Raw genomic sequence first — 12785 nt, forward strand, 5'->3', positions numbered from 1 at the left:
TTATGTACTATATGTATTTGTATATGCTAAACTTTGATATGACTGGCAGTGCAGTATGTTTGTTTATACCAGCATCACCACAAACAAATGAGTAATGTGTTGTATCATGATGTTATGGCAGCTATGATGTCACCAGGTGGTAGGAATTTTTCAGCTTCATTATAATCCTATGGGACCACTGTCTTAATATGCATTCTGTCATTAGCCAAAATGTTGTTATGTGTTGTGTGACTGTATTTCTTTTGTTAATATTTTTGTCACTTATTTAAAGAATATATTGTTGATAAAAAAGATTGTGTGCAACCAAGGGTATTGTTGATTATATGTATGTGATATACTGATATAAAACTGGCCTCCATATCTGTAATGCTTATGCAAGTTATATAGTGTAATATAATTAACACCTACAAATTTACCACCAAATCCAAGATTCAAAACACTATCAATAACTTGCATTTACTTATGTGCTTCTTCCCATCTCATGCCTTCTGTTCTTTCCCAGTGGTAATAACTATTGAATTTAGCATTTATTTTTTCTCTTGATTTTTCTTACAGTTTTATCACAATTTGTGATACTAATAATTTGTTTTAGTTTAGCTCAATATAAATGATATTGTTCTGTATGTAGTGTTCTAAGATTTGGTTTCCTCGCTAGTATTTTTGGAAAATTCATCTATGTTTTCGAGTGTGGTTGTGCTTTATTCATTTTTACTACTGTGTAATACTCATCTTTGCCCTGTTAATGTACTACAGTATATTTGCTCTCCTATAATTGGAGAACGGTTTTTTTCCATTTGTTGTAGCCAAATTCTAAGATGGTCCCCAGTGATCTTTGCTTCTCGATATTCGTGCCTTTGTGTAAACTGCTCCCACATTGAGTAGGGCTGCCTTCTGCCAGTAGGATGTCAAGGAAATGATGGCGAGACTTCTTCAGCTTTCCCCTTGCTTTACTGGATCTATCTTTCTTGAGAAAGCCCTCCCACATGGGCTTCTGCACAGATCTGTTTGAGTATGGGAGGCCTGTAACAACAATCAGTACCAATCATTTATCTGTGTGAGTGAGCCATCTTGGAAGTGAATCCTCTGTCCCCATTCAAACCTTCAGATGATTGCAGAACTTGCCAATATTCTGACTGCAATCTCGTGAACTTGATTGAGAACTTCCCAGCTGAGCTGCTCCCAAATTTCTGATCTACAGAAACTGGGATTTTACAAATATTTATTGTTGTTTTGTGACACTGTGTTTTGAGGTAATTTGTTATGTAGTTCCAGATAATGAATAAACTGACTGTTTTGATGATAGAAACATTTTGTGAACATTTTTATGTCTGCCCCCTGACGTACATGTATAAGATCAGGTAGTGGACCACGGTGTGAGATTGCTGGATAACTTGGATATCTCATGCTAGTTTTTTCCAGAGTAGTTTATTTTATCTTTTGACCAGAAACATGAATAAGAATCTGTATTATTCTGCATTCTTTTTAACTTTTGGTATTGTCGGACTTCTTAATTTTTTCTAATGAGTGTAAATATCTCATTGTGGTTGTATTCCTTGCCCCAACATGAAAGTATTAGTCTCCTGTATTTTTCCCTAAGAGGTTTAAAGTTTGAGTTTCACATTTATACCCTTAAACCATTTGAAATTGATCATGTATGGAGTGAGATAGGTATCTAATTTATTTCTTTTTCATTTTCTTTTTTAATTGTGCAGTTAACCAGTTTTTCCAATTGTTAAAAAAAATCCCTGTTTTCCCCAGTGATATGATGATGTCATCTGTGTCATATGGATCTGTTATGTGGCTGTTTTAGAGTTCCATCCTGTTCTATTTGTCATTTTGTTTATTCTAGTATTAATGGCATGCTTTCTTAATTACTGTGAAACCTGGCAAGGCAATTCTTCTTATCATATTCTTTAGGAGTGTCTTATCAGTTCTTGGCGATTCTCTTTCCATGTAACTTTTTGAATGAATTTTTCAAGTTCTGTGAAAAACATTTTGGGGTTTGAGTAGAATTCCCTCGGATCTACATATAAAGTAGAGGAAAATTGATATTGTCACACTAGTGAGTCTTTCTATTCATAGATACAGTATATTTTTTGTATTTCAGTCTTATTTAATGTATTTCAGTAGCATTTTATCATTTGCTGAATATAGGTATAACATCTTTTGTTAGATTTATTTTAGTCGTGTAAGTTTTTAATTTTTGCTATTTTCTTTCTTTTTTTTTTTTTTTTGAGATGAAGTTTTGCTCCTGTTGCCCAGATTGGAGCGCAGTGGTGCAATCTGTGCTCACTGCAACCTCTGCCTCTCAGGTTCAAGTGATTCTCCTGCATCAGCTTGCCACGTAGCTGGGATTACAGGTGCCTGTCACCATGCCCGGCTAATTTTGTATACTCAGTAGAGATGGGGTTTCACCATATTGACCAGGCTGGTCTTGAACTCCTGACCTCAGGTGGATCCACCTGCCTTGGCTTCCCAGAATGCTGGGATTACAGGCGTGAGCCACTACGCCTGGCCAATTTTTGCTATTATTAATGATGTATTAAAAAACTGTGCTTTATAACTAATTGTTGCTAGTATTTGTAAATATACTTTAAAAAAAAAATACAAATCTTACAGCAAGCCATCTTGTTGAATTCTCTTTTTATTCCTAATGATACAGAGAGTCTTGTTTTTTTTATTTTAGAAGATCTTGTTTTTTGATTCTTTGTTTTTGTTGTTTTAGATAGTTATATCATTTGAAAATAATGATAACTTTGATTTCCTTTTTAAAATTGTTACTGTGTTTTTATTTTCAGTGTCCTACTACATTGGATAGAACGTCAAACAAACTTTGACTAGAAGTGGTAATAGTAAAGTGATAATGATGGGCATTCTTTTCTGGTTCTTGATCTTGAATAGACTTTCACAAATATTTTATCATTAAGAGTAATTTTGTTGTAAGTGGTTATTTTTGTTTGCTTGTTTTTTTTAACCTTTTTGTGAGCTTACAGACGTTTCCTTTGATTCCTAGTTTTCTATGACTTTTTTTCCAAAAATAGGTTTTGAATTTTATCAAATGCTTTTCTGCAGATATTGAAGTTATTATGGTTTTCTTTCTTTATATTCGTGAGTGGAACTTATAGATATTCTAATGTTTTGTATTGTGCTTCCTAGGGTTTACTACACAGGAGGATTCCTTGGGGGACTTGGCTGTAATGTTGGAAGGAGAAGTCTACTTGTAAAATTCTTGATTCTTATGATCATAGGAAGGGACTTTATCATTTTGTGCTTATGTAGAAAATAGTAATGAGAGCCATTTGGCATACTGTGTTTAAGCATAAGTCTAATAACATAAATGGCTAACATTCAGCAAAGTGTCCTTGTGTTGGCAACTTCAGTGTGTCACAGAGTTTATTTCCTGTAACTAGTAGTATGGCTAAGCCATGGTTGCATGGTTGTCTTTTGTGGGAAAAAAAATATTTTGTAGAAAGCAGGAGGATTCGGAGCTCTTTGATTGGTTTTGGAACAGAAGAATTTTCCTGCTTCAAGTCCTTTGTTAACTTATATGGTAGTTTTAAAAATGTGACTTGACGTTTCAAATTGCTAATTCTCTTTTTTTAAGATCAGATATTTGTAGTATCACAGCAATATGAAGCCTCAAAATTTCTCTGAGTTTATCCCCCGTTGGTCTCAGCATGTTAGGATTATTTAAATATACAAACATGAAATGCTATAAAGTATTATCACTCCATAAAGATTGGGAAATTCTAGAAGCCACAAAAAAAAATTCTATTCTGAAGGCACTTAAATTACATTCCCACTTGTTAACACATTTAGGTAAAATCAGACTTCACTGAAATTTTCCCCTTGAATAAATAGTAAGGAGTGCACTGTCAGTAGATAGTGGATTTGAGTGGTACTTAAATGCCTTGTTTGCAGTACAATTATGATCTGCACAAAACTTAAATGTGCCATTAAACTTTATTGTTGTTGTCATTCATATGGCTTACTAGGCTTAATCAGCTGCTTGATTATATGCTCAAGTTTGTCTTCATTTTTCTTTTCTGTAGCAAATGGTACATTTCTAACTTCGAAGTAATTTGGTACAATGTCTGGGATCAGTTATGATAATGATCAAAATAATAACAATAAAGTTATTACCAAATTTCAATTCTTGTTAGAAATTGGGTGGGATTGGGATGCTTTTAGGTGGTATGTGCTTAGGGGATTAACTGAATCATGACCAAAGTGAATTAGTGCTTCTGCCAGGTTTTCATTGGAATTTGTATGCCAGGGATACTGATGGACAAGGGAGGCAAATTACCATTGACAGAGAACTGCCAATGCAGAGAACTAGAACAAGCTAGACCAATGCACTGTGATTTACAAAATCTTTATATAATGCTCCTCTTTTATACCTAGAAAATAATATGTTTGTTCTTAATATCTAGCTAGAGTATGCCTAGACAATTGCTAGCCTGGCTCTGGAGAGAGGGGTGATTGGGACATTACAAGAGAGAAGTTCTTTAAATGAGTCTGCCTGAAGTCTACTTCTTGCTTCTGTCTTATAGAAGGTAAAGGGAAAGGTGAGTGGTTAGTGAAACAGTCAAGATTTTTTTTTTTAGACTGCCTTGACCTTTGGCATTAGAGCTGTAGAAAAGAGTTGGAGAGAGAACCATTTAATACATAGAGACACTACCCCAATGCAAGTATATGTCTTTGAACCATTGGAATCATCACCTCAAAAAGAAACTGCATACCTATTAACAGTCACACTCCATTTTTCTCTTCCCCCAACTCCTGAAAACAATTAACCAACTTTCTATTTCTATGGATTTACCTGTTCTGGACACTTCATATAAATGGAATCATACAATATGTGTGTTTTTTTTTGTAATTGGCTTCATTTTGTAATTGGCTTCATGTAATTGGCCTCATTTTATAATTGTAATTAGCACATAATATTTTCATTTATGTCATAGCAAGTATCAGTACTTCATTCCTTTCTATTAAAGAATAATATCCTATTGTATGGATATACCATATTTTGTTTATCCATTCATCAGTTGACAGGTTGTTTCAACTTGTTGGCAATTATGAATAATGCTTCTGTGAACATTTGTGCATAAGTTTTGGTGGGGACATGTATTTTCATTTCTCTTGGGTATATACCCAGAAGTAGAATTGCTGGGTCATATGGTAACTGTGTGTGTGATATTTTGAGGAACTGCTCAACTGTTTTCTAAAGTGGCTGCATCACACTAGCAATTGTTGTCGCACTAGTAATATATCAGGTATCCAGTTTCTTCTCATTGTCACAAACCTTGATTTATATTCCTTTTTGATTATAGCCGTGCTAGTTATTGTGCATTAGGTATTTCATGTGGTTTTGATTTGCATTTTTATAATGACTAATGATATTGAGCATCTTTTTATGTGTTTTTTGGCCATTTGTATATTTGAAGAAATGTGTACTTATATAATCTGCCCACTTTAAAATTTTTTTGTTATTGAGTTGCAAGAGTTTTTTATATATTCTGGATACATCTGGTCTCTTAACATCGCAATTTTTTTTTGCTTAATATTCAGAAAACCATTAGAAAAGGACATTGTTATAGCTTAGATTTTTTGGAAGCAGATGCTGAGACAGAATTTGGGGTATGAAATATTTTTAGAGATCAGCACTTGCGAAAGGAAGGAAGAGAACAGGATTGGTCAGAGGGAAAAGTTGAATTTACATGGAGACCTGGCAAAACCTCAACCAACCTGGCAGCAAGCTCTGGAGCAAATATTGCCTATCAGGGTTGTCCTGCATCAGGCTGAAATGGCTGGGCCTTCATATTACCACTTGACTTAATCACTGAATGAGGGTCAGCAGTGGAAAGGTATGACCTAGAATGACGCAGCACTTTGCACCTGAGGCCAGCTCTGAAGTGATAAACAGATGGAGTCTGTTTGCTAACTGCACTCTCTAGCTGAGCAGCATATTCTCCTTGAAGGGGCATCTGGATGGTTCATGTGCATATTATATTTTAAAATCTATGTTGAACCTCAAATTCACTGAGTTTAACAGAGATTCTGGGAGAATGTTTATGGGATGAGAAAATTGAAAATTTGATACTGATTTTGCAAATATGTTATTACTGCTATTTCATAGTGTAGGCTGTTTTGAAATCTTCTGAAGATAATTTGGCCTGGAGTTATGTACATTTATAATATTGTTTATGTTTTATTATTTATTTTTACTATAGAATTAGAGTCTCTTAAGTAGTTTATATGATGCTCATAATTGACTCATATAATAGCAATTTTTTATGTTTGTTTGTTTGACATACTCTGTTTTTCTAAAATTTTGAGTGTGGTATATTCATTTTGAGAATTATTTTATCTTTGGCCATAGTTTTCCCTTATCTGCTACATATTATGAAAGCCTCATAAAGGACTATTTAAATTTTTTTCTTTTGAAATTTGATTCAGAATAGAGAATCATCTTAGTCTTTGTTTAATTTCTTAAGTTTTAACATTGTCACAGATATTCTAAGATTTTATATTCCCGTCTTGTTAAGTTTCTATCTTTTTGCTAGCCAAAAAACAATGCAATACCTAAACAAATGATTACCAATTTGGGGACCTATTAAAAATACATAGTAGTGCAATACTATTTCTTTTAAAATACTTTTATTTGATATCCCTTAACTTTTGGCCCTTTTTTCAGATGCTTGTTTTGCCAAAGTATTGGGAGAGATGATGATAAGTAATTTTTATCAGTCTTAATTCTGAATAGCAAACTAAATATACTAAGATAGTTTTGGTTGACAACTTTAGTCTGTAGATACCTATGTCCAATTTGCCCAAACTCCAAATTGTAATACTTCCTAATAACAGAAATTAGTACATAAGAGTAGGTGTGAATTTTCTGCAGAATGAAGAAACTGAAATTATTTTTCTAGTGAAGTTGTGTTGTTTGACTGTATCAACTTGGTAGAATAGAAGAAACTCATTCATAATTAGAAGTCAGAAGACCTGAGTTAGAATCTTGGCTTCCCCTTAACATCTGAGATGCCTTAACCAGGCTCACTTAGCTTTTCAAAGCCCACAATGCCTTATCTCCATAAAATGCTGGTACGTCAACTCTGCCTACCCCTGACAGTTGTGGCAATGACCTAATAAGCTAATGGATAAGAATAGAACTGGTCATCTTGTGACCAATGTAAACATTTATGAAATAGTTGGAAGAGTGTTCTTCCTTGGGCAAATGAAGGTGGAACCCACATATGTGGTCTTTGTTCAAGCATGCATTTTAATAAGATTTAAAAGGAATGTAAAGGAATGTAAATATAATGAATGTAAGTATAATTTATTTAAGTGAAAAAATTAAGTTCCATTATAATTATTTTCAATATAGTCCTGGAAACCCAAGTTAACAGATATTTATTGTGAGACTTTATTATTTGTGCATAGAGTGCATCCAAGTGATGCATATTAAAAGGTTTTTATTTCTGTGAATTGATTGATTTTGGTGTTCTGGGGTTTTGAGCACAAATTAATTAGAATCTAGTTATTTCAGATTTTATGTGGATTACTAATATTTTTAAAGGGATTTATAGTTTGTAAAGTGCTTTCATATACATTTTTTCATGTAATCTTCATAATAGTCCTGCAAAGGTAACTGCTTTTATTTTCATGATTCTTCCCATTACTTAGGTTAGAGAAGTTGTAACTTTCTCAAGGTCACTTAGCTACTAGGTGGTGGAACTGAAATTAAAAACCTAGATTTCTCATTCCAAACCTACTATATCATGTTGCTTGGGAAACTAAGAAATTATTTTATATATACTTGGATCGGAACCAGGTATTCCTAGTCTCAGGAGCAAAGAGGTTTGGCTCTGAAACTTTGATTCAAACACAATTTTGCATTTGTTATAAAGGCCACCATCCCTACACACCAGGGGCCCATATTACCCTGGGCTTTGTCTTGTGTCTGCTCAGCCTGATGTCTTCATTCTTCAGCTTCTTTCCCAGTGCCCACACACCAACATTTTTGTCACTGTAACCTCAGAATAATGCTGTCCAGCATTGCTATGAGCTAGCCTTTGCTGATGAGCAACTGATGAATATTTTAACTGTAATTCGGGTGGGTCTTTTGGTTCCTTATAAATCCCTTGTGCCAATTCTATTTACTGTAATTTAAGTTGCAAGTAGGCTATTTTGAACTTGATTTCTAAAGTCTCACTTAGTGAGCATAGAATCTTTAGGGCCAGACTGGAACCAAACCGCTCCTGGGAACCTCAGAAAATTAACCCAATTTTACGTGTTTTGTGATATATTTTGTACTTTCATCAATGCATTCAGAATGTGAGGTGAAAAGGGCTTCTGTTGCAAAATTACGTATATCTAGTTAGTATTTCATACCTGACTAAAAACAAACAAATGTAGACAAAAATAAGGCTTTTGTGTATCTTTCTGTACATTTTATAAGTGCATACGCCACATTTTGAGCCAACAGGGCAAATAAGAAATATTCTACTGTTTCATATTTTCAAATGCTGACTGGATAAAGATTATACATGACAAGTTATTTATAGCTTTATACATAGTAGATTCTATGTTGGAATCATAGAAAGGAAAAAGATATGATAATTGCTTTGTGTAGTTCACAGAATAAAATTGCAAACTGAGATGTTTTGAATCTAGTTTGTACTGTTAACCATTTCTAGGAAACCATATTTAAACAGCAGTGGTTGTCATGAAGTATACAACATGTCAGCTGTGTCCCAATTCCCATCAGTAAAAACCTTCCACCGCTTTATTCTCTATAACCTAACCTCCATCAGATAATGCCAAATAAACTATGTCGAGTGCACATATTAATATATATCAAATGTACCAAATAGCTTGCTGGCTACATTTTCAGTAGTGTTTATCTGTGGTCATGCAGGTTATAACTCTGAATTTTTATTAGAAAAACTAAATTGGGAATTTATAATGTTCTTGATTGAGCTTCACCAGCTGTGCCACAGCCAGGAAAAATAACTCAGGAGGGTTAACACTATGTTAAGAGAGCAACAGACAAATTGCTTTTGCTTCATGCTTACCTGCTTTGCAACTGCTACTGTAAAGTTTAGGGTCACATGTAATAATTTTTTTTCTGTTTTTTTTTTTGAGACGGAGTCTCACTTTGTCAACCAGGCTGGAGTGCAGTGGTGCGATCTTGGCTCACTGCGACCTCTGCCTCCCAGGTTCAAGGGATTCTCCTGCCTCAGCCTCCTGAGTAGGTGGGACTACAGGTGTGTGCCACCACACCCGGCTAATTCTTGTATTTGTAGTAGAAACGGGGTTTCACCATGTTAGCCAGGTTGGTTTCCGTCCCCTGACCTCGTGATCTGCCTGCCTCGGCCTCTGAAAGTGCTGGGATTACAGGCGTGAGCCACCGCTCCTGGCCAATAGTCTTTTAACTTATATGTTATTACTCCAGCAAATTGCTTTGTGAGTTTTTAGGTTGTCTCATATAAAATATGATGATTAATTTTTATTTAATCTTCAGAATCTTGAAAGTGATTCATTGAAATATGAATTTTGATAATGACCCTAGCACTGAATACATATTTATAATTTTACCTTTGTTAAACCAGTCACAATGACATATATATTATGCTGTTCAGGAATCAGACAATTTGGGGCCAATGAAAAATAATCTAATAGTTTATATTTGGAAGAAATACTGAGTTAGCGATGGGAAGTCTCCTGTAGGTAGTTAACTTAGTTGTGGAATATTTAGTAAAGGGTGCTGTGTGGATTTCCTCATTAAGAACATTTCTCTTTAATTTGTGCTACAAGATGATGTGTAATAAAAAGTTGCTGGTGAAATTTGTGCACTATCATGTGGGACTTGACCAATTCCTGAATGGAAATATACAGCCCTTGCAAATATTTGTTTGTTTTAACATTATTGTAATTATCAGTCTAGGTCTGATGTATTTTCTTTGTGGCTGCTTGGCAGTTTGATTTGGCAGTTGCAAAGTAAGCCATAGGAGGGCAGTGACCATATTTGTTTTACTCACCATAGTACCCCCAGAGTCTTGTACATTGCCTACCTTATATACTAGGATATATTTCTTGAAGGGATATAGACACATTTTATTCATGTAGAATTTATAGGGTTTTGAGTTAGCTATACACAGAAGAAAAATAAGAGCCACTTATGCTAAGTGAAAGGGCTTTCCCAGTGAAAAGTAGCTACATTCTAGGTATTCCTTTTAGAATATCTCACACCATTGAGTAACAGTAAGATGGCTAGTTATAGGAATGATTGGCTATGTATACCTTCTGTACTATTTAATGTTGAAGCAACATCTTATAAATGAAGAAACTAAAGAATTTGGATATGACTGGCCACGGAGATGTTATTAAGTGATGAAGCCGTGATTTGTTTACAGCAATTAAACAAAATAAGCTAACATGGATGTTGTGCACATAATTATGGATCAGACACTATATGAAATGTTTTACATTTAGCCTCACTGTAACACTATGAGGGAAACATGATTATCATTTCCATTTTACAAATGTGGAAAATGAGGCCCAGAGAAGTTAAATAATTTATCAAGGGCTCATCGCTAGTTCTTAGTGGAGCCAGAGTGCCCTTTCTCTTATAGCATATCACCTACAGTTAGACTTGACATAAGGGCAGCATTGGTTATGGCCGTTTGGAACATTCATGGTTTTAAATTATTTCTTTTCAGTATTAGTTTTTTAAAAAGTATTTTCTGTTACATTCTGCTGATTACGGAAATACATCTGTTTTTAAAGATAATTATAAAATGTACCTCTGAATGGAAACTGAAATTTACTTTATGGATAGCAAGTCAAATTGGATTCCTCAGAGGAATATTCAATCTTGTTATATTGTCATGAATCTAGTTTTTATATAATTTCATTAACAGTTTTGGATTAATGCATTAAATTTAGTTTAAATTTTCACATTGTAGGAGATACACTTTTTTTTCCTTTTAAACTTTAGGAAAAATAATTTGCTTTACTGTTCATGGGGACCTTGGGAAAAGCCATCTCTTTTTAGTTTTAATGGCTTCCCTTTGGCCAAAGTAGAGCAGAATTCGATTTTAATAAATCCTGATTTTATAGTATGGTTGTTTACTGGAGTGCCATTTAGAGAGGATGGCTTCCAGACACTGATGACATCGTTTCATTTGAAAAGGGCTAATTTTTCCCTGAAAGTCGTATTTTTAATTACACCATAGGAAATGTGTAGATACTTTATATATTTATGTATTTGCGTCCTCCTATCTGCTTGTTCCAGAAGGAAGACATTCTGACCTTGTAAATGGCCCATGCTTACAATTTATTTTAAAAGAAATTTTAGGTTTTTGGAACTACCCGAAGATATTTTTTAAAAACATTAGGTGATAGGTAACTAAAACTAAATGGTAAGTTTGGCTAAATTCAGCAAACATTAGGTAACTGTAACGTATAAGGTATTGTGTTTGGTGGACATGAGAGAAAGATGACAAAAACTTGTATCCCTATTCCTGTGGCTTGTATGCCATTAGCTGACTCAGATAAATTCATAAATAAGTATAATGCAAAGCAGACAATAATGAGTACTATGGTATAGGCATCAACAAAGTGGGAAATTAGCATAGAGAGATTAATCCTGACTGGGAGGATCAAGGAAGTTCTCATGGAATAGATAGGTTTTGAGTAGAACTTAATTTATTGCTTTCATTCATTCTAGACTGTCTTCTGAAGATTGATGTCTATTTCCTTGAGCTCTTTAATTTTGTTGCCAATTTGGATAAACATGGCACAAATCCAGCAGGGAGGTCCAGATGAAAAAGAAAAGACTACCGCACTGAAAGGTACATACTTAATTTGCTTTTTCAGGAAATTTTCATTGTGCCTAATAAAGGTGTAGGAATATTTAGGTGACCTTCCATTCATTTCAAATCTAAAATAAGAATATAAGTACCTAAGTATTTGCAATTATTTATATCCCTCACAGCAACTATTATTGCATTTGAGATGTATGTACTCAGTAAATAAATCACGGGATCATGTAATTTTGCATCTATAAGAATTCTTAATGCTTTTCTTATTCAATGTCATACATTTAATAATAAAACTATTAAGTTTTTTGAATCAAGGCTAGTGCCTTTACCTTATGTTTTCTGCTTGGAATATCATACTGGATTAGGGTAATGATCTGTTTCTGTATTCTGCCTTTGTGGCATTGGCATTACTGATATTTTATGAGAGGTTTATCCATGTTAATGTTTTAGAAGGAATCTGCGTTAGACATTGTTATGGAATTTTGAATCCTAGAATTAAAAAATAAGTCTGCTATCTAAAGTAATTTGACTTCTAAAAGAAGTGTCTGTTGTTGAATTGTGAGATAGCTATGGGCACTGAGAACTTTAGGGTCGGGAAGCTGAGGAGAAAGTAGCAAAAGAGGCTGAAAAGTAATTTTTAGTAAAACAGGTTAGGGATCAGGAACAAAAGAGAGATCCTGAATACTAAATGAAAAAATTAAATGGGAGTAATTAAAGTCATATCTGGTGATGGGTCAGATTAGATGAGCACTGAGAATTTACTTTTGCATTTGACGATGTGGAGGTCATTTGACCTTCACAAAGAGCTGTTTCAATAAATAGAAATGAAAGCCTGATTGGAGAACTTTCAGCAGAGAATGGAAAGAGAGGAATTGGAGACAGCTGTAAACAACCCTATAGAAGGTTTTACTGCATGCTTGTATGTTGCTGGGAAGGATCCAGCACACTCGGAATAAT

General features: G+C 34.2%; 1 protein-coding gene across 7 annotated transcripts in view; it reads left to right on the forward strand.

The window, feature by feature from the left end:
* The window catches only part of FAM172A (family with sequence similarity 172 member A), a 477012-nt gene that overhangs the window by 24596 nt on the left and 439631 nt on the right, over positions 1 to 12785 (forward strand). For 5 of the 7 annotated variants that reach the window (XM_058440715.1, XM_058440713.1, XM_032156824.2 and 2 more), the window contains exon 2: positions 11735 to 11858. The exons of 1 other annotated variant lie outside the window; for it this stretch is intronic. Coding sequence is in view for 5 of the 6 variants with exons in the window: in XM_058440713.1 (XP_058296696.1) it covers positions 11753 to 11858 (106 nt within the window). In the remaining variant the exon portion in view is untranslated. Of the gene's footprint in view, positions 1 to 4497; positions 4569 to 11734; positions 11859 to 12785 lie in introns of those variants that run through there. One more of the 7 variants, XM_058440714.1, reaches the window with a different exon arrangement.

Source organism: Hylobates moloch, unplaced genomic scaffold (genome assembly GCF_009828535.3).
Source record: "Hylobates moloch isolate HMO894 unplaced genomic scaffold, HMol_V3 SCAFFOLD_6, whole genome shotgun sequence".
Lineage (NCBI taxonomy): Eukaryota > Metazoa > Chordata > Mammalia > Primates > Hylobatidae > Hylobates > Hylobates moloch.